The sequence below is a fragment of the Erythrolamprus reginae genome, chromosome 1 (assembly GCF_031021105.1).
Source record: "Erythrolamprus reginae isolate rEryReg1 chromosome 1, rEryReg1.hap1, whole genome shotgun sequence".
In the NCBI taxonomy this organism is placed as follows: Eukaryota; Metazoa; Chordata; class Lepidosauria; order Squamata; family Dipsadidae; genus Erythrolamprus; species Erythrolamprus reginae.
The window spans coordinates 413,781,332-413,799,204 of record NC_091950.1 but is presented as its reverse complement, the minus strand read 5'-3'; the positions used below and the strand labels follow the sequence as shown (position 1 = coordinate 413,799,204).

General features: G+C 45.2%; 1 protein-coding gene across 12 annotated transcripts in view; it reads right to left on the bottom strand.

Moving 5' to 3' along the window:
• Positions 1 to 17,873, bottom strand: part of MSI2 (musashi RNA binding protein 2) — an 841,455-nt gene that overhangs the window by 541,821 nt on the left and 281,761 nt on the right. For all 12 annotated transcript variants that reach the window (XM_070735316.1, XM_070735319.1, XM_070735321.1 and 9 more), the window contains exon 6: positions 11,933 to 12,025. In XM_070735316.1, coding sequence (XP_070591417.1) covers positions 11,933 to 12,025 — 93 coding nt within the window. The remainder of the gene's footprint in view (positions 1 to 11,932; positions 12,026 to 17,873) is intronic.

Below are 17,873 nucleotides of genomic sequence, written 5' to 3'. Positions count from 1 at the left end.
GTCTACGGAGAGGGGCGGCATACAAATCCAATAAATAAATACATAAATAAATAAATAAACTTAATCAGATTTGTTTTTCTTGCCTTAATGTAAAACATTACTTAACTAAAAGTAAGATTCTACATTTAGGCAAGAAAAAAACATGCACAGTACAGTATATGTGGTACTTTGCTCAATAGTAGTAATTGTGATAGGGATCTTAGAGTCCTAGTGGACGACCATTGAAATAGGAGCCAGCAATGTGCAGCAGCTGCCAAAAAAGCCGATACAATTCTAGGCTGCATTAACAGAGGGATAGAATCAAGTTCATATAAAGTGTTAATACCACTTGGTAAGGCCACGCATCCAGTTTTGGTGTTGATGTTGAGACTCTAGAAAGACTGCAGAGAAGAACAACAAAGGTGATTAGGGGACTGGAGGCTCAAACATATGAAGAACGGTTGCAGGAAGTGGGCATGGCTAGTTTAATGAAAAGAAGGACCAGGGGAGACATGATAGCAGTGTTCCAATTATCTCAAGGGTTGCCACAAAGAAGAGAGAGTCAACCTATTCTCCAAAGCACCTGAGGGTTGAAACACAAGAAGCAATGGGTGGAAGCTGAACAAGGAGAGAAGCAACTTAGAACTAAGGAGAAATAGAAACATAGAAACATAGAAAACTGACGGCAGAAAAATACCTCATGGTCCATCTAGTCTGCCCTTATACTATTTCCTGTATTTTATCTTACAATGGATATATGTTTATCCCAGGCATGTTTAAATTCAGTTACTGTGGATTTACCAACCACATCTGCTGGACTTTTGTTCCAAGGATCTACTACTCTTTCCGTAAAATAATATTTTCTCATATTGCTTTTGATCTTTCCCCCAACTAACCTCAGATTGTGTCCCCTTGTTCTTGTGTTCACTTTCCTATTAAAAACACTTCCCTCCTGAACCTTATTTAACCCTTTAACATATTTAAATGTTTCTATCATGTCCCCCCTTGTCCTTCTGTCCTCCAGACTATACAGATTGAGTTCATGAAGTCTTTCCTGATACGTTTTATGCTTAAGACCTTCCACCATTCTTGTAGCTCGTCTTTGGACCCGTTCAATTTTGTCAATATCTTTTTGTAGGTGAGGTCTCCAGAACTGAACACAGTATTCCAAATGTGGTCTCACCAGCGCTCTATATATAAATTTCCTGACAGTTAGAACAATTGATCAGTGGAATAATTTGCCTCCAGAAGTTGTGAATGATCCAACACTGGAAATTTTTAAGAAGATGTTGGATAACTATTTGTGTGAAGTGATGCTTGGGTTTCCTGCCTAAGTAGGGGACTGGACTAGGAGGCCCCCAAGGTCCCTTCCAACTCTCTTGTTGTTGTCATTGTTGTTGTTGTTGTTATTTGCATGTCGCTACAGAATAAAGCCACAATGTTATTTACTCTCAGGTGTGTGTATTGTTCTGGGCATAAATCATCTGTACAGCCAGCAATTTATGGACTAAGTTTGGAGCACCTGGATGGCAGCCACATCATTTTAGATTTTATTTATTTTATTAAATTTATATTATATTTGAGAGCTGCAGGAACATTTGAGATGAAGAAAAGCCAATTCGTTTGGGTTTTCTTGGCTTTGGGGTATCGATTAAAAAACCCAGAATAATTGGATTTTTCAAGAAAAAGGAGGCTTCGAACATTGAGGAAGAAAGGGAAAAAACCAAGGGGGCACCGAACTGTCTCTATTGACTCAGCACGAAACCACCAGATGGCAAAACAAAACCGATTCCTCCCGGGTGTATGCAAGAAGCACAGAAACATGCCTGCATCAAAACTGTTATTAACTTCAAAACTAGACGGAGGAGTTTGGCAGATTTGACAATAACTAAGGAAGAAGCATTCAAAACCCTGACACAATCCTTTAATAAAGGGCTCAGCAGGCTGTAAACATCACCCTGTCGGAATCGGAGATTGTCATCGGGGGGAAAAAAATAAAAAAATAAAATGTACGGTTAGCAAAACAACTATCAATCTAACACAATAACTATTAAGACGTTTCCCTACCACAGACAAAAAGGTAGATTCAAAAACAAGCTTTTCAGAGACTAGGTCCAAATATGGACGCTTCTTTGGAAAAATACCACGGAAATGGACAATCAACACACAAGGGCAGACTGGAAAGTCTAAGGCAGGACTGATGGCATTTCGGCTGGGGAGAGCCTTCTCTGTGGTTGCCCCAATTCTGTGGAATCAGCTACCTCCTGAGATCTGCACTGCCCCCACCTTATTGGCCTTCTGGAAAGACCTGGCTTTTTCGACAGGCATCGGGCCATGGACCTCGGGGGGGATACTCGGAGTGGCTCACAACAAAATACAAAGCACAAATCTAATATTAAAAACAATTATAAAAACCCATTATAAAACAGTCATACCATCCAATTAAACCATACATAAAACGAAACAGCTAAGGGTCAGTTATATCCCCTAAGCCTGGCGGCATAGGTGGGTTTTGAGTAGTTTGCGAAAGGCAAGGAGGGTGGGGACAGTCCTGATCTCCGGGGGAAGTTGATTCCAAAGGGTCGGGGTCGCCACAGAGAAGGCTCTTTTCCTGGGGCCCGCCAGACGACATTGTTTTGTCGACGGGACCTGCAGAAGGCCAACTCTGTGGGACCTAAATAAGATTTCTGTGTAATAGGTACTGATCATCATCATCTTCTGTGTAATAGGTACTGATCAGCATTGACAAAACCATAGCACAGTTAGTCCTCGACTAACAACCATTCATTCAGCGACTGTTCAAAGTTACAATGATGCTGAAAAAAGTGAGTTATGGCTGGTGTTTGCACCTCTGCCGTCAGGCATGGGGAAAACTAAGATACTCTTTCCCCCTAGGCTTCTACAATTTATGCATGGTATGTTTGTATGTATGATTGGTTTTATAACAAGGGTTTTTAGCTGTTTTAGTATTGGATTTTCACATTCTGTTTTTATCACTGTTGTTAGCCGCCCCAAGTCCACGGAGAGGGGCGGCATACAAATCCAATAAATAAATAAATAAATCAAAATTTGGGTGCTTGGCAACCACACTAGTCTAATGAAGAGAAGGACCAGGGGAGACAGGCTAAGCAGTGTGCCAGTGTTTGAGGGGCTGCCACAGAAAAGAGAGGAGAGGATTCTTATTGGCCAAGTGTAATGGGACACACAAGGGATTCGTCTTTGGTGCCTATGCTCTCAGTGTACATAAAAGAAAATATACATTTGTCAAGAATCATGAGGTACAACACTTAATGATTGTCATAAGGAACAAATAAGCAATCAGGAAACAATATTAATAAAAATCTTAAGGATACAAGCAAGTTAGAGCCATACAGTCATAAGTGGGAGGAGATGGGTGATAGGAATGATGAGAAAAAAATTGTAGTAATATATGTACCTCCTTCCCTTTTGAGGGGGCAGAGGAGGCACTGAAATCAAGGGTGGTTCAACACTATCCATCCAAAATGACACCATCTGACCATTCCAATAATGGAGCAAAATATTTCAACAATTTCCTGCACAAGCCACAATGCGTTTTAGCACATGCCATGCCAAAACCATGGATGGAATGCAAAATACAATTTCTTTGTAGAAATCTAGCATGCTGTCAGATATAGAGAAAGGAATAGAACCAGTAGACAGGAAGAGGGACTCAAGTTACAGAAGAACCGTTGTACCTACCTGAACGGTCTTCTCAGTGCACTGGAAGGAGAGTCCAACATGGGTATTACTCCAATCCTATTGGTAGAGACTGAGTTAAAATTTACATATTAATTAAGCACCGCCCCCTCTGCTCTCCCCATGAGCCAGTTTTAAAAACGAAGAACCATAGTAAGAGGATAACCAAATTTTATTGTAACAACCAAACTGACTAACTGCCCACTCCGGCGTCCCTGCACCCATAACTATTTCGGGTGGGTTTGGACTCTCCTTCCAGTGCACTGAGAAGACCGTTCAGGTAGGTACAACGGTTCTTCTCCATTGCATCTGGAAGGAGAGTCCAACATGGGATATACCAGAGATTTACGGCCCATGGGAGGGAGAAGGTCTTGTCAGGGACGTTGGAGAAACACAAACACGTTGTAAAACACGTCTCCCAAAAGCCGCTTCCGCCGAAGCGAAGGAGTCCAACTTGTAATGTCGTATGAAAGTCGATGGAGCCGACCACGTTGCAGCCCTGCAGATGTCATCTATGGACGCCTGAGTAGCCCAGGCCGCCGAAGTCGCCGCACTCCTCGTTGAGTGTGCAGTCACTCCTGTTGGTACTGGCTGGTTGCGAGCTCTGTATGCCTCCGCAATACAGTCCCTGATCCACCGACTAATGGAAACCGATGACACTCCAAGTCCCTCTTTGTCTGATGCAAACGAGACGAACAGCTTTTCCGTCTTTCGAAGAGTCCCAGTGCGTCTAATGTAGATCTTGACCGCACGGCGTACATCGATTTTGTGCCACCTCAATTCGGACGGGTGACTGCCGTGGGTGCAAAAATCTGGCAGAATCAATTCCTGCTTCCTATGAAACTCTGAGTTCACCTTTGGTATGAAGGAAGGGTCCAACCTTAACACCACTCGGTCTGGATGAAAGATACAAAGATCCGGGCGTACCGACAAGGCCGCTAACTCTGACACCCTCCGGGCTGATGTAATGGCCACAAGGAAGGCTGTCTTAATCGATAGTAGTCGCAAGGGAATAGATCTCAAGGGCTCAAATGGTGGTTTTGTTAGGGCCCTGAGAACCAACGGAAGGTCCCATGATGGAAACCTCCGAACCGGTGGAGAGTGTCGATTCGATGCTCCCCGTAGAAAATCCTTCACCCAGGGATGATAAGCCAAGGAACGTACTCCCTCCACACGTATCATGGTTGCAAGAGCCGCTACATGTCGTTTTAGCGTGTTGGGCGCTAGCCCTTTGTCAAGACCGGTTTGTAAGAACTCTAGAACTGTAATGACCGAAGCCTGTCCAGCATTGATGCTTTGCTTGTTGCAAAAACTGCAAAAGGCCGCCCATGTCGTCTGGTAAATCCGAGAAGTAGATGGGCGCCTCGCAGCCTGCATAGTGTCTATGACCTTCTCTGGTATCTTCAATCCCCGTAGTCTGACCCGTTCAAGTGCCAAACGGTCAGTTGGAGCCACTGGGGATCTGGATGATGAAGTTCCCCTTGACTGAGGGATATCAAGTGGTCTGGAATCCTCCAAGGTGTCGACACCGACAGTGCCATCAAGTCGGAGAACCACGGTCGTCGGGGCCAGTACGGAGCCACTAGTAACACCTCCGCTTTCTCCCGCAGGAGTTTCTCCACAACTCGTGGTATAAGGTTTGTTGGCGGAAATGCGTATAGTAGGCCCGGTGGCCAGGGCGTTCGAAGAGCGTTGACCTCCTCCGCCCCCGGCTGTGGGAACCGTGTGTAGAATCTTGGAAGCTGGGTGTTCTGGGAGCTGGCGAAAAGATCCACTAGCGGAAGGCCGAACCGCCTCGTTGCCTGATGAAAGAGTGTCGGATCCAGCCTCCACTCGGACTGATCCAAGGTGGACCGGCTCAGCCAGTCCGCTTGTGTATTGCTGATCCCAGCGATGTGTTCTGCTGTTAAGGAGCTCAGGTGTAGCTCGGCCCAGCGGAATAGTGCCTTTGTCTCCTCCATGAGACGCTGTGACCTTGTGCCCCCTTGGTGGTTTAAGTGGGCTCTGGTCGCCACATTGTCCGTGAGCACCAACACGTGCTGTTGATGAACCAGAGGTGCAAATGCCTGTAGTGCTAAAAACACTGCTCTTAGTTCCAGAAAGTTTATGTTGACCGAAGTGAGGTCCTCCTCCGTCCACAGTCCCTGAGCCATGTGAGCTCCAATGTGGGCGCCCCATCCGGTAAGACTGGCATCGGTGGTCAGGATAACTTGCTCCCCTATCTGGAATGGAGATCCTCTGCTTATTGCGGCGGATGTCCACCATTTCAAGGATTCCCTGACCCTCTGGGGCAAGTATACCTGTCTGTGACGATGGCTCACCTTGGACCTCTGAGCCGGGAGCAGGAACCACTGCAGTGTTCTGATATGGAATCTGGCCCAGGGGACAATGCCAATGGCTGACACTAGTGTTCCCAGTATCTTTGATAGCAGAGACAGTGGAACTGGTCCCCGCTGAATACTGGAAATCAAGTGTCTGATGTTGTCTTGCCTCTCTTGTGAGAGAGAGACCGTGCCCTTCTGTGTGTCTATGATCGCTCCTAGATGTAGAAGCCTGGTAGTAGGTGACAGTTGGCTTTTTTCCACATTGACTGTGAAGCCATGGAGTTCCAGTGTATGTATTGTCTCGTTGAGATCTCTGTGTGCCGCCAGCTTGGACCTGGACAAAATGATGATATCGTCCAGGTAGGCCATGAGTCTGATGGATTTTGCTCTTAAGCTGGCAGTCAATACGTCCAAGAGCTTCGTGAACGTTCTTGGGGCCGATGACAGGCCGAACGGCATGGCTCTGTATTGGTAATGTCTTCCATCGGTATAAAATCGGAGAAACCTGCGGTGTTCCGGATGAATGGGAACGTGCAAGTAGGCCTCCTTGAGGTCTATGGATGTTAAGATGTCCTGTGTCCGTATGGAGGCAAGAATGGTCTGTAGCGAGTGCATCCTGAACCTCCTGTACTTTATGAAAAGGTTCAGTTGCTTCAGGTTGAGGATCAACCTGCAGCCTCCTGATGCCTTGGGCACGATGAATATCATAGAATAGAACCCTTTCCTTTCCTCCTGCTGCGGAACTAGTTCTATGGCTTGTATGTCTAGCAGGTGTGTAATCTCCCTGCGCAATTGTAGTCTCTTTTGAAAGTCTTTTATTACTGGGCAGCGTATAAAACGGCTGGGAGGGGGTAGAAAAAATTCTAGCCTGAGTCCCTGTGTAACCGTGGCCAGAGCCCATTTGTCGGAGGAAGTCGACCGCCAGACCTCGCTGAAACTTTGCAGTTTTCCCCCTATGGGCTGATGGCCGGCTAAGTCATCTCGTGCGCTTAAACCCTCTCTGGGAATTGCCACGAAATGGTCGTCTGGACTGTTGATATCCTCTCGGTCTGTCCTGAAAGGAGCTTCGGTCGCTCCTATAGGGCTGTTGATTGTATTGCCCCTGGGAAAAGGGGCGCTGATTCTGATTGGGTCCCGTGGCAGAGTCCCAGCGAAAGGACTGACGCCTTGAATAAGGTGTGAACCTCCTGTCTGGACGTCTGTTAGCTCTAGGCAGGACCTTCCTCTTGTCCTTGTCTTCCACTAGAACCTTCTCCAACAAGTCTCCGAAGAGTGTGGAGCCCTGGAAGGGACCGGAGGCCAGGCGCCACTTAGACTTAAGGTCTGCCTGCCAGTTTCTCAACCACAAGAGGCGGCGTGACGCTAGTGTGGTTGCCATGCTGCGTGCGGAAAATTTGGCCGCGTGAAGGGTGGCATCCGCCGAAAATTCTGTCGCCGCCAACAACTTACTTAAGTCTTGACGAAGGCGACCATCCTCAGGCCCCAGGCGAGATTGCATCTCCTTGATCCACATCAGTGATGCTCGATTGATGAACGAGGCAGATGCCGCCGACCTGAACCCCCAGCCAGACATCTGGTGCGCCTTACGCAGCAATGTCTCTGCCCTCCTCTCCTCCGGTCTCAGGCATTCCCCGGTTTCGGAGGGGACCAGTGCGCTGGAAACAAGCGTGACCACCGGCTGGTCGATTGGGGGAAATTCGAGCAACTTTTCCACCTCCTCGTCGAAGGTGTAGAATCGCCTCTCGATGTTGGAGGGCCCTTGTGCGGCTGCTGGTTGTTGCCAAGGTCTCTTTAGGCCCTTCACGAAAATGCCTGAAGCAGGAAAATGTTCGGACTCGGGTTGAGGTTCCTCGAGCAGTGAGGCCGAAGTCTGCTCCGGCTCAGCGGTCTCTGTTGTCTTAGCTGAGCCGGGAAGGTTCATTACCTGCTTGGCTTTGTATAGCAGGGTTCTGAAGAGTGCCGGTTTAAACAGACCTACTGTGGGTGTCTGTTCCGGGGCCGTCTCGTCCTCAGAGAAGCCATACTCTGGTTCACTGTCCTCAAACTGATCCTGCTCTTCCAACAGTGACCCCAAACCCGAGGGGGGCGGTGCTGACCATGAAGCTGTTGTTTGTTGTCTTCCATACTGTGGAGCCCCAGGCGCCATGCCCTGTGAGTATGCGTTGACAATAAAGTCCTGCAAGTCCGGTGGCAAATTCTGCCACGCCCCAGGCTGGGCCCGTAGTCCCGCTGCTGTAGGGGTGAACGTGGCTGCTGGCCCTTGGGAGCTTCTTCCCGCCTGTCCTGCAGATTCAGGCCTAGCCCAGGATGTGCTGGTTGAGGGCATGGCTTGGGGCAGGGGCAGGAACTGCCTGTCTGGTGACCAGTCTCCCTCTGCTGCAGCCCCTGTAGGCTCAAAGGTCATTAGGGGTGACCTGGATTCAGATGAGTGCCTCTGAGCTGGGGTTAGTCCCGCTGGGGAAGATTGTAATGCCGCTTCCAGCTTTTTTTCTAACGCTTTGATGCGTTTCTCAGCCTCCTTAATGGAGGAAGAAGAGGCAGAGGAATGAGATTTAGCTTTCTCCTTGGCCTTCCCCTTTGCCTTATCCTTAGAGGGAGCTGGGGAACTTGGGAGCTCCTTGGGTGGGTGCTCCTCCATTGTACTCACAAACAGTTGGTCACAATCTCAGGCTTTGCTGCTTCTGACCTCCGGTGGCTTAGATTCTCACCAACCTCGTCAGTTTTGCCCCAAAAAATGGCGTCCGCGGTCTCTCCGGACCTGCGCCTGCGCACTAGGGCTTCCCAGCCCGTTCGCGCTCAGATTTGCCGCTCAACAGCTGTTTGGCGCCCAAAGACGCCTCGCCGCTCTGGCCGCACCCAACATGGCGGCGCCCAGCCTGCACGGCTCGCCGGGCTGCTTCCCAGACCCGCTCTCGCCGGGGCCGTTTCGCCGCTTCCAGGCTCTCCGGGGGGTTCCCGACCTCCCCGCTGTAATCCCTGCCGCGGCGCGGCAATTTCGGCGGCAATTTCGGCGGCGGTGGCGGCGGCGGCGGCGGCTCTCTCCACGCTCGCCGGGCTGACTTCCCCGTCAGCTGTGAGGCGCTCGTCTCCCGCTGCGCGCGAGTCGCCTTTCAAGCCTCCCAGTGGGGGGGGCGGACCCCCCCACCTTCGGCCGACAGCCCCGGTATGGCCTCGGAGGCCAGGGACCCCCAGGCTGGGTGCTCCTCTCTGGGGTGTTCCCACTGGGGGAAGGCAAGACCCCTAAGGAGAGTCGTTGGGGGTGGTGCCCGCTGAGGGCAGAGACCCCGGACCGTCTGATCCTCTTCAAGCTTCACATCTGAAAGACAAGAGAAAAAGGATTAAAACGGTACAGACAATTTATTTTTACACATTTCTATACATTTTAATCTAACACAAAACTCAGCATGTCTCTACTCAGTGACTGAGTTTTTAAAACTGGCTCATGGGGAGAGCAGAGGGGGCGGTGCTTAATTAATATGTAAATTTTAACTCAGTCTCTACCAATAGGATTGGAGTAATACCCATGTTGGACTCTCCTTCCAGATGCAATGGAGAAACAGTGAGATTGCATCTTTGGAAGACTTGAAGGGCCAAGCTGGAGACACATTATGTAGACCAGGGGTCCAACCTCGGGCACTTTAAGCCTGGCGGACTTCAACTCCCAGAATTCCCCAGCCAGCCTTGCTGGCTGGGGAATTCTGGGAGTTGAAGTCCACCAGGCTTAAAGTGCCCAAGGTTGGAGACCCCTAATGTAGACCATTGGTCTTCAAACTTGGCAAACTTTAAGACTTGTGGACTTCACCTCCCAGAATTTCTCAGCTGGCTGAGGACCTCTGGGAACGGAAGTCCACAAGTCTTAAAAGTTGCCAAGGTTGGAGGACTCCCAATCTGGAAATCTGCTATCGGTGTGGTCTCCAACTTTTGGCGCACGGACTTAATCAAAATACAATTGTTCATCTGTCACATTGGCAGAGGGGATCTTTGGCAAAAGGCAACAGCCTCAAAATCCATCCCCTCTGACAAACACGGAGAAGGACTCCAACCCAAGCGGAGAAAAGCTGGAGAAATGCACATTGACTGGGCCTCTTATTGTTTTGGGTTTTGTTAGAACAATTCAAAAGGGACAGGGCATCAAGATATGATTATTATACCGTTTTTATCAGCACTACTGCACGCCTTAAAAATAAAAGAAGGAAAAAGGTTGCGACATAACCTACGGAGCCTTATCAGCTGAACTTGACGTTTGTTGGATAAGATCCCCAGAAAAGAAGAAATATCAGATTTCTCTGACGAACAGCATCTCCAAACAATAGCATACTAGGAGATACGTAGGCCTGTCCATCTATATCAGTGTTTTTCAACCAGTGTGCCATGGCGAGAGAGAGAAAGAAAGCAAGAGAAAGAGTGAGCGAGAAAGATAACAAGAGAGAAAGAAAGCAAGAGAGAGAAAGAGAGAGAGAAAGAGAGAGAAAGAAAGCAAGAGAGAGAGAGAAAGAGAGGGAGGGAAGGAGAGAGAGAGAAACATAGAGGGAGGGAGGGAGGGAGGGAGAGAGAAAGGGAGCAAAAAAGAGAGGAAGGAAGGAAGAGAAAGAAAGAGGGATGGAGAGAGAGAGAAAGAAAGATGAAGGGAGAAAGAGGGAGGGAGAGAGAAATAGAGCAAAAGGAAGGAAGAGAGAGAGAATTTTTTTGTCCAAACTTTTTTTAGCCCCCCAGGGTTTCGTAAATGTAAAAACTGTGCCGCGGCTCAAGAAAGGTTGAAAATCACTGATCTATATGATATGCAGTGTAATATCTCCCTCTTGAAAAAAACGCCACAGAAGGAAATTCAAGCCTCTATATAGAATACCAAAACCAAGCAGACCCTAAGAGTAATCTGCAACCACCGATCACACCATGATGTCACCAACTTCACATGGATAAAAGCCAGAAAGTCCAACCAGGTGAAGACATTTGGTATTTGCAAAGAACAGGAGTTGTGTGCCACTTTTCAGAAGGTCAGGGTCAAAATTGAAAAGCAGGCAGCAAAAACACCAGTTTCATGCAGGACGTGTGAATATACCGTATTTTTTGGAGTATAAGACGCACTTTTTCCTCCCTAAAAGAGGCCGAAAATTCAGTCTTATACTCTGAATGCTTTTTTTTGGAAGCTTTTCCCCCCCAGCTTTAATTAGCTGCTAACGATCTTCCCAGCTCTTACTTGCAGGCTCTTTCATTGTTACTGTCTGCGAAGAATGTTTTCCAAGCTCTAAGTCTTTGCAGTGTTTTATTTTCATTACTTTAACTTGCTCCGAGTAAATTTCTTTCCAGCCCTAACCAGGTGCTAACGATGTTCCCAGATCTTACAGGCTTGCAAAAGGTCTTTCATTGTTATTCTCTGCAAAGAATGTTTTCCAAGCCCTAAGTCTTTGCAATTTTTTTTCATTGCTCTACTTGCTCAGAATTTTTTCTTTCCAGGCCTAACCAGGTTCTAACATTGTTACTCTCTCCAAATTAGGTGTTTTTTGAAAGCCCTAATCAGGGGATAAAATAATGTACTGAAACTGACCAGACTAAGGATGCTAGCCAGAGGAATATCTGTTAAGCAGATTCTTTTCCCTATTTTCCTCCCAAAAACTAAGGTTCGTCTTATACTACGGTGCGTTTTATACTCCGAAAAATATGGTATATATACACATCTCAGTATAGACAAATACCCACTTTACCACTGAGGACATAAGAATCTTAGATCAGGGGAAATGATCCCCATTGCTGTGCTTAATGTGGACACATCTTAAGGCATAACCAGATACAAATCTGACCCACAGACACTTGCAGAGATACACAAATTAATTCCAACAGAACAAGGAGTCCAGGTCATAAAAAGTCATTAAAAAAAGAAGAAGGGTGTTGCATTCAACCCCATCAGACCTTACCTTGCCAAACTGTTCAAAGTACTGCTTTACGTCTTCCACTACCGTATTAGCTGATAATCCACCTACAAATATTTTCTTTGTTCTTGTGACCATCTGTAAAACAAAGTTGAAAAAAGAAGGGAAAGGGTATTATTCCAGATTATCCCAAAATAAGGTCTGCCACAGGTATTGGCTATGCTTAATCCCATTAGCAACAAATCATCTCCTCTGCTGAAAAGGAAAATATAGGGCAGGGATGGGCAACTATGGACCTGTTATGACCTGTGGACTTCAATTCCCAGAATTCCTAAGCCAGCCGACATGGCTACCTCAGGGATTCTGGGAAATTAAAGCCCAGTGTCGGTTGCCCACCTATGACTTAGGATAGTGATGGAAGAATTAATTATAGATAAGATATATACATGCGTGGAGATGGATGAACTCACTAACTCAATTAAGGGAAACAAAATCACGGAATCAAAACGAACATGGCAAAAATGGCATGAATGGGTTCAAAAGAGAATATAGAAACAATATAATAAGAAGCAACAGTACAATGGAAACAATCTACAGCTACCTTGTAAAAAGTTTTATTTACCAGTTATTGAATATAATAAATGTTAGAATATAAAAGTATGAAATATAATGTATATAACGGAATGTAACAGGTAAAAATTTATTATAAGAATTTTAAAAGAGATGGTTTATAATCTGTAAAACAGAATAATGTGTGATTTGAACTATATGTGAAAACTCAATAAAGAAATTTTTTTTTTTTTTAAAGGATAGTGATGGTGAACCTTTTTCGACTCATATGCCCACGCCCATTATTGATTGATTGATTGATTGATTGATTGGATTTGTATGCCGCACATCTCCGAAGGAGCAGCTTACAACATATAAAGAGCAATAAAAATATCCTAAATTCAATTTAAGTTAAACCAACTAATCTAAAACTCGGGTTCCTTAAAAAGCAATCACTCTCATTCAGACGATCAAACATACATTCCATTCATCAGACAGCGGCTAATATCTAATAGCCCCAGGCCTGTTGGAACAAGTGGATCTTCAAGCTCCTCAGCTGTGTTTCGGGCTGATTCCAGCTACTGAGCATGTGTTGTAGCTCAAACTCAACTCAAACTCAGCTCAAACTGCCCAAGGAGCTGCTGATACAGTCCTACAGAGGAATGATTGAGTCTGTCATCTGCACCTCCATAACTGTCTGGTTCGGTTCTGCAACCCAACAAGACCGACACAGACTTCAGAGGAGAATTAGAACTGCAGAAAAAGCAATCACTGCCAACCTGCCTTCCATTGAGGACCTGCATACTGCACGAGTCAAAAAGAGGGTGGGGAAAATATTTACTGACCCCTCGCATCCTGGACATAAACTGTTTCAACTCCTACCCTCAAAACGCCGTTACAGAGCACCAAACACCAAGAGAACAAGACACAAGAACAGGGTTTTTCCCCGAATGCCATCACTCTGCTGAACAAATAATTCCCTTGACACTGTCAAGCTATAAGTCTGCACTACTATTAATACTAGTTTTTCCCATCATTCCTATTATCCATCTCCTCCCACATATGACTGTATGATTGTAATATGTTGCTTGTATCCTTAAGATTTTTTATTAATATTGATTGTTTCCTCATTGCTTATTTGACCTCTATGACAATCATTAAGTGTTATATCTCATGATTCTTGACAAATATTTTCTGTTATGTACACTGAGAGCATCTGTACCAAAGACAAATTTCTTGTGTGCGCAATCACACCTGGGCAATAAAGAATTCTATTCTATTCTATCAGCTTCCACCATTGACTTTTTGCTCATGAGATCGCATGATCTGGAACACACTGCAACTGGCATAAATATGATTTTGATCACATGATCTGTTGACATTGCGGCAAACTTCAGATCATGCAGAATGCAGCTGCGAGAGCAATCATGGGCTTCCCCAGGTATGTCCATGTTACACCAACACTCCGCAGTCTGCATTGGTTGCCAATCAGTTTCCGGTCACAATTCAAAATGTTGGTTATGACCTATAAAGCCCTTCATGGCACAGGACCAGAATACCTTCGGAACCGCCTTCTGCCGCACGAATCCCAGTGACTGGTTAGGTCCCACAGAGTTGGCCTTCTCCGGGTCCCATCGACTAAACAATGTCGGCTGGCGGGACCCAGGGGAAGAGCCTTCTCTGTGGTGGCCCCAACCTTCTGGAACCAGCTCCCCTCAGAGATCAGAGTTGCCCCCACCCTCCTTGCCTTTTGTAAGCTCCTTAAAAGCCACCTCTGTCATCAGGCATGGGGGAATTGAGGTATCCCCCTCCCCCCAGGCCTATACAATTTATGCATGGTAAGTTTGTGTGTATGTTTTGCTTTTTTTAATAAGGGTTTTTTAGTTACTTAAATATTAAATTTGTCATGCATTGTTTTATTATTGTTGTGAGCTGCCCCAAGTCTACGGAGAGGGGCGGCATACAAATCTAATAAATAAATAAATGGTTTGTTAAGTGTGAATGACAGTCGCAAGTCAGTTTTTTCAGTGCCGTTAACAACTCCGAATGGATACTAAACAGGACAGACTACCTGTAGTGGCTAAAGCTATGGATGGGGTGGTCTGACCGGTGAACAAGGATCTGAGGGATGCTATTTTAGACATTTCTGAATTACTGCTTTGCACAGAAGCAAGACTTAATCTCCGCCCTGGTGATCACACACATACATACAAAACCCTACACCTGTACCCAAATCCTTTTGGCTTTCAAAGGATTCCTGAGAGGAGGGGCGGGCCGAACGCAGGGTTGAGTAGGAAGAACAATAGCCCAAGTTGTTTCAAGGCTTGCAGGAAAACCTTTAAAAGGTGGTGAAAGCAACCTGGAGTGCCTTTTGGTCACAGCGGCAAATGTGTTGTGACTTGCGCTGCGTGAAGGAGTGCTCCTTTACTCTCGGAGGAACAATTAAAAAGGAGCTTTAGAGAGAGTGTCTCAATTGTAGCTTAGCCAGTTCGGAGTAGGAGGTACGAAGCAAGAAGGAGGCAAAGGCGACAATGAAAACATTGTCCTTACGCCTGGAAATAGTACTATTGCTAGAAGATTTTAGCTTGAACCCACGATGTTCCAGGAAAGAACTTTCCATCTTTAACTAAGCAGGGCTCTTAGATCAAGACCACCGGACAGTAAGCGCCATCGGTGCGCTTGGAAAACTTTTTTTTTTCAATACATTTTATTAATTTTCTTAAAATAGACAAAACTGACAAACATACATTTAACATAGAAATGGGGTTGTATCTTCCCTGCTTATTCTAGAAGTAAAATTTCAATACAGAAAAAAGAATACATTCAAAAAATGCTTAAAATCGATTTATTACTTTAAATGAAAAGAAGAAATTTGTTTAACTTTTTTTTTAATAAATCTTCATACATAAACTAATTCTAGCATAACTCTTAAATCTTATCCCTACTAATTCTAACATAACACTTAAATCATATCTCTACTAATACAATTCTCTTATATATTTATTTATTTATTTATTTATTTATTTATTTATTTATTTTTACTTTTAATATTTCTTCTTGTTTATCCATATATACACTTTGTTCCATATCTGATAAAATTCTGTTTTTTCTTGATCTTTTAACCGTCTTGTCATCATATCCATTTCAGCGCAATCTAATATTTTTTTAATAACTTCCTCTTCTTTGGGGATATTTTCCCCTTTCCAATTTTGCGCATATATTATCCTGGCCGCGGTCAAAATATGAATAACTAAATGGCAAATTTCTTTCTTATATTTCTGATTTGTTATACCCAGTAAATAGAATTCCGGGGTTATTTCTATCTCCTGTTTTACTATTTCTTTTATTATTCTTTCTATCATTTTCCAGGTGCGCTTGGAAAACTTAAATGGTGCACAACTGGTTTGGGCTGGGCCTTCCCCACCCTTTTTTTAACGCACCGAAGACATGTTAATATATTATCCACTTGTGAATGAAGGCCCTCAAAGTGAAGGCCCTCAAAAGATTCCACTCATACTAAAACTTCATTTCAGCTGGTAAATGGAGAGTATCCAAAACAGAATAAGAGAGTTGGAAGGGATCTAGGACAGTGATGGCAAACTTTTTTCCCCCATCAGGTGCCGAAAGCACATGTGTGTGCACTATCGCGCACATGTTAGTTCCCACACCCATAATTCAATGTTTGGAGAGGGCAAAAACAGCTTCCCCTGCCTCCTGGAGGCTGGAAATGGCCCATTTGTTGACTTCCAGTGGGCCCAGTAGGGCCATTTTTTACCCTCCCCAGACTCCAAAGGCTTCCCTAGAGCGTGGGAAAAGCGAAAATGCCCTCCCCACACACAGGCCACAGCCTCCACATGAACTGAAACTCAGCTGGCCGGGCTACAAAAATGGTGGAATGTCTTAAGCATAAAACCTATCAGGAAAGACTTCTCAAACTCAATCTGTCTAGTCTGGAGGACAGAAGGAAAAGAGGGGGACATGATCGAAACATTTAAATATGTCAAAGGGTTAAATAAGATCCAAGAGGGAAGTGTTTTTAATAGGAAAGTGAACACAAGAACAAGGGGACACGATCTGAAGTTAGTCGTGGGAAAGATCAGAAGCAACGTGAGAAAATATTATTTGACAGAAAGAGTAGTAGATGCTTGGAACAAACTTCCAGCAGACGTGGTTGGTAAATCCACAGTAACTGAATTTAAACATACCTGGGATAAACATATATTCTCCTAAGATAAAATGCTGGAAATAGCATAAGGGCAGACTTGATGGACCATGAGGTCTTTTTCTGCCATCAATCTTCTATGTTTCTATGAAATTTCTCCTTAGTTCTAGGTTGGTTCTCTTATCATACTCAGCATCCATGTATTTGACTTTTACCATAAGATTAACGTAACCTGAACTCCAGTGGCAACCTCACTCTCTTGATCCGTTCTCTGGTAGAGAGATCCCTCAAGACTGTGGTCCCTGTGGAACCCCTATGTGCTTGATACGTTCTGGAACTCCATACTAAATTCTAGAAGACAACTGACACAACAATCACAAGTGTCTTTGGGTAAATACAGAATTGCTTCCTTCCACATAAAAGACCCAGTGGCTCCACTTTGGTGGTACAGTACTTAGAGGGCACTACTGTAAGCTGTTTCTGCTGACTGCTGGCTATAGTTCACCAGTTCAAATATCACCAGCAGCTCAAGGTTGACTCGGCCTTCCATCCTTCCAAAGGGTGTAAAATGAGGACCCAGATTGTTGGGGGCAATAGGCTGACTCTGTAAACCGCTTAGAGAGGGCTGTAAAAGCACTGTGAAGCGGTATATAAGTCTAAATGCTATTGCTATTGCTAATTGTAATAGTTAATAGTAATTTTTGTTTTATGGCACAACCCCCTCCAGAGTGAAAACGGGTTTTCATTATTATTATTATTATTGTTGTTGTTATTATTATCATCATTATTACTATTATTACTATTATTACTTCAACAATCCGTGGCCTGCATTGGCTGCCGATCAGTTTCCGGTCACAATTCAAAGTGTTGGTCATGACCTTTAAAGCCCTACATGGCATTGGACCAGAGTACCTCTGGAACTGCCTGCTACCGCATGAATCCCAGCGGCCGATAAGGTCCCACAGAGTTGGCCTTCTCCTGGTCCTGTCGACTAAACAATGTCGTCTGGTGGGCCCCAGGGGAAGAGCCTTCTCTGTGGTGGCCCCGGCCCTCTGGAATCAACTCCCCCCGGAGATTAGAACTGCCCCCACCCTCCTTGCTTTACTTATGACCCACCTATACCGCCAGGCATGGGGGATTTGAGAGATCTTTCCCCAGGCTCATTATTATCTACGGAGAGGGTCTGCATACAAATATAATTAATTAATTAATTAATTAATTAATTAATCAATCAATCAATCAATCAACAATAAATAAATAAATAAATAAATATTT